This window comes from Priapulus caudatus, unplaced genomic scaffold (genome assembly GCF_000485595.1).
Source record: "Priapulus caudatus unplaced genomic scaffold, Priapulus_caudatus-5.0.1 Scaffold545, whole genome shotgun sequence".
NCBI lineage: Eukaryota > Metazoa > Priapulida > Priapulimorpha > Priapulimorphida > Priapulidae > Priapulus > Priapulus caudatus.
In genome coordinates, this window is record NW_014577606.1 from 198859 (window position 1) to 206742 (window position 7884).

Consider the following 7884-nt stretch of genomic DNA (forward strand, 5'->3'; position numbering starts at 1 on the left):
TGTAGTCTTGTTGAATTTAATCTAATATCAGTAAAAAAAAATATAATTGAATATATTTATATATATTTTGTGTGCGTCTGTCAGGGCTGCTTTATAATGTGTTTAAATATAATGTCTATTTTTTGTGACTGCATCAGAGTTACAGGTGTCGTAAAACGAATGTTCTGCCTTTATCAGTTTATGTTCACTTTTGTATACACTTATTATATTATTTTTAATTTGCTCAGTATGTAACTAATTGTCATGATTTAAAGTCCTAATGAAACCCAGTCTAAAATGCTATAGAACTGATGGTCATGCAATAGAACAATAACTAAACAAAATCAAACTACTGTCAGATTATGACAGCCGGAGTTCACCAGTTTTTCACCTGTCACGTAAAAAGAGTAAAAATGTGTTTTCTATTACTTTTATAGAATATAAAAAATACTAATGTCATTAAATCCTCAAGAACGACTGAAAACAATTATAGCTACCACATATTGAACTACAGTACATCAAGTATTGTAAAGTGTGTTCCCTTTAACAGTTCATATAATATTACCTCCACTATAATTCAGGTCACTTATTATAGCTACTTCCAAACTCTGATGCAACGATGATGCAAAATGCAGATATGTTTACTTGTGCAATGTATTGACTGTTACTTGTGCGTTAATGATGCAATGTTCTGATAGTTTCAGTCCCAAATCATCTTGGTTATTATCTTGCTTCAACCAAACAATTACATGCATCAGTTGTTGCTGCTTCTCCTCCTCCTCCTCCTCCTCCTCCTCCTCCTCCTCCTCCTACTGCTGCTGCTGCTGCTGCTGTTGCTGTTGCTGCTGCTGCTGCTGCTACTGCTGCTATTGCTGCTTGTGGTGGCTGGGGCAGTACGGGTCATGCTATATTAAGGCTGTGCATTGTTTGTGATACTGCCCTTTTGCCCACTGTTGCTAGAGAGTTTGTTTTGGCCTGAAAGATAATAGCTGCAAATGGCAGATGCTGGGCCATTGTCCTATAACCCCATCTGACCACGAGAGATTATACCTGAAACGCTTGCTGGGTTCATGTTTGACTTAGCAGACAGACGGTGCTGAATTCAATACAAAATAACATACCTTGACACGGTGTAAACGTCGGAGCAAGAAAGTATGTCCTGGCACATGACAACGGTGCACATGGGGAAACCGACTGAACAACCTAAAGAAAATGAATTTATGCAAGCTCTACATAATGCAATGCGAATGACTGACATACACTGATAATCACACACTAATGCACTGACAACTAGCAGTCCCACCAAAAAGTTTGTTGGGTGGGGGGGGGGGAGCATTCAGCATGTGCATTTGCATGCGAGACAGTCTATAGGACGTGCTTACTGGTTAATCTTTGAGTATGCAGAGATATTATCAGGGTGCGAAATTAACGCGAGTCCGGAGTCAAATACTCTCTGATTTACTGTCGGACTCCCTGATTTGACATATGCAAGAGTCTGTGTGACTCCCTGAAAATTCTGCTATACAGCCTATACTAACTAGTTTGTTCCAGAGCACGACCTCGCGGCATATTTCAGTAAATGCCCAAAGAAAATTTGGCAGTCGTGCAACCTCATGATTCTTCAAAGTAAGCACATGTGTTATTATTAATATCTTTAGTTTTGAACTTCAGACTGCGGACTCCCTCATTTTGCTGTGGACTCTCTTTTTTTGAGGGCAGGGAGTCTGTTGGACTGCCCCCTTAATTTCTACCCCTGTATTATGTATCCAACCAGAAAAATATGAGCAGTCTGTTTCACTAAAAAAATAGGCTACCAAGCTATAACCTTCTTCATCTATATAAAGTCCCTATTAATCTTAACCAGGAGTATGCATTAATTAAAAACTCAAAAAAAGAACAAATATAGTGCTGTATATAGCAGTACAACATCAATATATGTGACGAAGCAACACTCAATTGCAAAAGCAATGACTGAAATGCTATTTATATATGCTAATTAACTTAATTACCATATGAAGTGGTGCGACCACTTGTCTCTGCTCACTATGACTATGTAAACTGCCCGCAGTAAAAGCAGCACGGTTGGTGTTCTGGCCACAGAGTACAAATGGCTTCTTCAACCTACACATGCAAATACATTCTGGCTAGTAAAGTGGCAATAGCAAATGAAAATTTTAATTGTTTTAGCATCATGCAGTCAAATATTAAACATTATTTTCTAATGAAAATGTAGAGTGGGAATCTCATTAACTTATAGCTAATACCCAACTGAAATGAAATTGTCAACGTATGACTTTCATATCAACTTAAATGTGAAAAAATGTCAATATAGCAAATTTAATACACAAACTATATCAATTTGCCTACACAAAATAACATTTTATATTACAATATGCATAACATACCCTTCGACATTTCCATTTCCCATCTTCCCAAGGCTGTAGTATGTTGTCAGGGGTTCAAGAATCTTGCCAACAGACACGTCCACAGTGTCACCAGCAAACTTGTCTATTGCGATGCCTACTGTAGAGCACATCATATGCCATTGATGTGTAAACTGCGTTAGTTCCTAAAACAGTAAATGACCTCATCCACAATACTGGTGATTATTTACGATACATATACTATTGGAATTATTATATTGCCCTGCAATTCACCAGCCTATTTTAGGCATATTACCGAATTCAAATAATATCAGATTTCAGCGGCACATAAACTATACGCTATTGTTTATATAGTGTTGATAAAAAACAAGCAAATTAATTGCAGGTAATTTTCCTGTTGGTCGAAATGCCACCCCATTTCATGCTTCATAAACCTGAGTAAAATAGATAAGCTGCTAATTATGTCTATAAGACAATGTTCTGGCAAATAACTGTTATTGCACTAATTAAACTTATTGATAACTTGATCCCATACTTCAACCTTGACATTTATTAGTTTACTACGACCTATAGCCTACCAAAATAAACATTTAAGCTGATTTTTTACAACTGTCTATTTCCTCAGAAAACATATATCACACACACTGACTGACACTAATTGCATAGCTATATATTGTCCCTGCCAGCATTAAATTTATAATGAACGTTTCCTGTCATGAATGCTACAAGATATGCCTACACAGCGAAATATCTTCTGGGATGCTTTTGGCATAAATCTCTTCCATGTGAAGCCAGGCAGTATTAAACTAGTTATTTGAAGTTAGTCAAAGTGTTGATGGCACAATATTCACTGCATCGTAACTGCATATATACTACCTATGTGTGTATATATATTGTAGTGCTTACAGTCGAGATGATCTTGCGAAGGGTGATGGAATCCAAGTGTTCGTACACAGTAGACAGTAGAGGTGCTACATCAACGACGTCATGTACCATCGTAAAGAACCCGCCGCTAAAAAACATAGACTCAAAATACATAATGTACAAGACTATCAGTGCACGAGTGTACGACAGCTTATAGCTATCATATATTGTTTATAAATACTATCACATATTTGACTATGTTATAAGTTAACTGATACCAAGCTTACTGATTTATGATATATCTGTAAAATGCAAATCAAGTGAACGACAATATGGGCAAGAACATAAATTCTCACACAGAACAGAAATATGAAATCCTGTTAACTATACCTTCCAAATTCTTCTAGAGCAGATGCCTGAATTAGAGGCCACTTCTCAATGCAGATATCATGACAGCTGCTGCTATGGCCTGGAAATGTCATTACAGACCGAGTTAAATTAAAATTAGTTAAGCATTCCAGTAAGTTAATATTAACAAGCTATGTTGATAAGTAGATACATCTGTTATTACTTACCGGAAACATGGTAGGGCACACCAACTGATTTACAGCCTTTCAACATGGCAACAAAGCTAGAAATCTTGTACTCTTCAGCTAGATCTTGGTCCTCATACTGTATAAAAGGAAACGATTATCACAAAATTACAAGTGTGAATGAAAGTTTGGGATGCTTCGAATGCATCAAAGCAACGTAGAAGCCATGAAATACAGTATGTAACAGTGAACGGATGCCTGTTTAATTACAATATCGATTCATTTTTTCAAGTGATTATACTTACATAAGATTACACGGGCACATTCTGAGCCATCAATTATTATAAGTAGAGCAGTCACTACTAGATATCGAGCATACATAGAGTTACATATTGAAACAAATGTAAAAATTATTATATATCAATATAAATATGCACGCACATACGCACGCACCCACACGCACACGCACGCACACTCATGCACGCACGCACACTCATGCACTCACGCACACATGCACGCACATAAAGATTAAGTTCTATTTAACTTACTTATTAGCAACCTACACATACCTGATATTCAGTTAAACAGTGCACAGTTAGGTTCTCCCATTGAGCAAAGTAGGGAAAGAGTTGCTTCAGGTTCACTGGGTTGCAGTACACGGCTACAGAATTTGATTTTACCACTATCACTACATCTGAAATGCAATTGGAAAAATCAATATAATGGGTTAATTCTCCATGCTGCTTTCAATTTTCATGTGACACTTCCTAAACAATTGTCAAACAGTGACAGCGTCTATCTATGTTCGCAAAAGCTTGAAAAATAAACAAATTGATACATCATTCATTTTTATATTTATATATTTTCATGTATATATATCATTAAACGAGACCCAGCTCTCTCTGTAACAGCAGCAGCAGCAGCAACCAACAACAACAACAACAACAACAACAACAACAACCACAACAACAACATCAACAATATGAAATCAATAACACAGAAACGATTGCCTGACTCACCATCCCAGTCGTATTGACCTTGTGCTTCCCTATCAAGCTGTAATTCTTCCTTGCGAAGGTTAGGGAACAAAAAATTAAAGAGCTCATCTGCACCTATGCTATTTCTAAAAAGGAAACCAAACAAACCAGCTTATATTCTCAGTCTCACTATAGTGACCAAACAAGACTTTTCCTTATTTCCACAATATATAGATATACTAGGGTAGAAATTAAGAAAACACCTGAGCTACTTCTCATCTGAAATAGTGACGTCACAATCGACTTTTCGGTAGAGGCTTTAAGTTTTCTGGGTCAAATTATTTGGAAGGTATATAACAGCTATTTCTAGCTACATATTAACATGCTTTCTCACACTAAAGGTCAGCCAGTGCAACAGAAAAATGCCGAGTAAATAGGCAGCATGTTTAAGCTACTGTTTACTAGTACTAGGCAGTACTGTGCAATCAATATTTTGGGGGGCACAAGACCTACACATGCATTGTTTGTGAAATAAGCACGTTCCTGCAATCAGTCCCTATATGGCAAGTTTTAATGAGCTAGCTGCATAGTAATGGTGCACCTCACTCCCCTCCAATAGATTCCCATTCTGAATTCACCTTCCATTCCAGTATTATTGGGATACTAGCTTACATTATTAAATAATTAAAATGTACGTGTTTAAAGGTGTTTACTTTCAGACACAATTGTCCCACTAAGAATACATCTTTTATCTCAAGAGATTTTCTGTATGAATGCATCTGCAACTATATAGTGGAGGTGAATGGAAAAACGCTATTAACGTTACAAATTTTTGCCATAGATCATTTCTCTGGAATGCAGGGGATTATTATATTTGATCAAATATATATATTCAGTCTGTGCCCACTTATTCATTTTAAAAATACCCCATACGAAGGATATATATACCTGCTATATTGTTGAATGCATATATTTTTTTATACTTATACTCACCTAGAATCAATCCCAGTTATACAAACTATAGCATCAGCTTTCTCTGACACTTTATTTCTTGGCTTCAAAGGTTGTACTGGTTGAACATCATGACACAACAATTCTTGTACTCTTTTAAGTCGGTTCCTTTAAAAAAAAAATTAATACATGAATGGGTATAAAAGTAGGGTTATAACTAATGAATACAGGACTATATAAAGTCTTGGCTAGAATTGACATGGTAAAATTAAATGTATATCAGGGTGAGATTTTAGCACCAGCCAACATTTGGAAATATTGTGACTGGCAAAAACACAGGCTCTTCCAGTCATATAGTCCTCTGTGAGTTTGATGCACACCAGTGCAGTTGGCATATGCATGCAGTGAGACAGTGTGTTACAGCGGTACATTTGCACGGCATCTACGTGAAATTGTTAGGCGATGGAAAATACATAAACCTTAAGATTTTGGTAGTAAATACAATTTATGTTTATATACTGGTCATCATTTTATTATTGAAACAGCCAAAGTGGCTGCATGTGTTTTAGGCATTAACTTCTTACTTAGGCACAGATTGACAAATTTTCCATCATCATGCCACCATACATGATTTTGTGGAGGTGGCATAGTTGGGTAGTGTGTTACACAACCTACATAATAAAGTATATGCCACCTCCACATTCCATCGATGCCAGATTTTCAGCAGAAGGGCTAAGTTAATTGTATGGCTTTACTTGTAGAGTACAATAGTAGGGTTAAACATGTATGTGTTAACTTGGTATTTTATGCAATGTACTGTCCGTCATTGGAGCGTAGCCAGTTGGCAGCGCACCATCCGGCCTGGCAATATAAAGCATGCAGGTGACTATATTGGCTTACTATTCAGGCAAGGAATGGCGAGGAGAATAAGGAGTGACTTTTTGGCTCATTTACAGATTTTAGGGAGAAGGGGAAAAAGGAGAAAAACAGAACCTTTCAGGTTAGGTCCATAAAAACTTATTTTGTAGTTTCATGTACGGAAAGAGGAGGCCACACACCCTAACACATGGACAACCCAAGCCAGAAGAAGCCAGGGACAGAACAACGATCAAGGGAGCATCCCACCTTGGCAGTTGTTAGGGAATTTATACAAGTAGTTAGGGCTTGTGTTAGCACCAACGGCAACGTATCATGTCTTGTATCACATATGATATTATGCCAGAAGTGGTGAGCACTAAAAACTTATTGAACCGCGCGTTTAAACCAGTTTGTTATTGAATTAATGCCTGTTTTCCCATAGGCTAGCAGCCGTACACAAAACACAAGTGACACGTACATCACTGTACTGTAGCTAGTACTGATCATACTGCACAGCTGTATCATACTCAGATACTGTACTGATAGTGATACAGCGCAATAAATTTTAAAACCTGATGACTGTTCTCACCGATAATACGTAAGCTTAATTATTAATTTGTAATAAATGCTACTATTGTCTTACATTTTCGTATAAACACAAACACCATGCACAAGTGAATGGATACCAAACTCCAAAGCACTGAAGTAGACTTCTCTCACAACACAGTTGCTACTGACGCGAGCCCGACAGGTGTCAGGTATTCGCTAACCACTGATGTGCGCGCCACCTAACGCCGTTTGTGAAAAACAGCACGAATCATCGATCATTGATCACGAGAAAGAATATAAAGTAAAATAAAAGTATCATACATAATAACATAGTAGCAGTGCTGACGCCAACTACACTACCACCTCCTTCGTTGAGGAAACTATCAGAAACTCGTCGGGAATCTATGCAAAATCCTCTTACAGCAAAAATCGCAGTATAGTAGTACATGTACGTAGGCCTACCGATCAGTGTAGGCCTACCGATCTTGATCAGTATTATCAAGAGCGTCTTCTTCTACGCTTCTACCATATACTATATATACTACCATAATATTCTACATATACGCTCTTGGTATTATGAGTATAATTATGATGCAGGGTCAATGCCTGGTTTAACTGTATACGTATGCGCGCACGTGCGCACGCACACGCACGCACGCAAACCCACACATTACATTGTATCCGATTATGTACTCTTGATTATATATTATATTATCAGGAGTGAATAATAGAGACTACAGTCTACAGTACTACATAGAGACTCTAATTATTCACTCCTGATATTGTGTG

The 7884-nt window shown here is 37.3% G+C and overlaps 1 protein-coding gene across 1 annotated transcript; it reads right to left on the reverse strand.

Annotated features, from left to right (window-relative positions):
* Window positions 1–323: 323 nt before the first annotated feature.
* LOC106811493 (uncharacterized protein C20orf194-like) lies at window positions 324–7071 on the reverse strand. The gene is made up of 11 exons (XM_014815133.1): window positions 7025–7071; window positions 5731–5856; window positions 4780–4883; window positions 4330–4454; window positions 3803–3899; window positions 3618–3696; window positions 3270–3375; window positions 2385–2548; window positions 1989–2100; window positions 1101–1182; window positions 324–370 (listed from the first exon to the last, which is right to left on the reverse strand). Exons 1-11 carry the CDS (start codon window positions 7069–7071, stop codon window positions 324–326), a joined length of 1089 nt encoding a protein of 362 aa, XP_014670619.1.
* Between the last annotated feature and the right edge of the window lie 813 nt (window positions 7072–7884).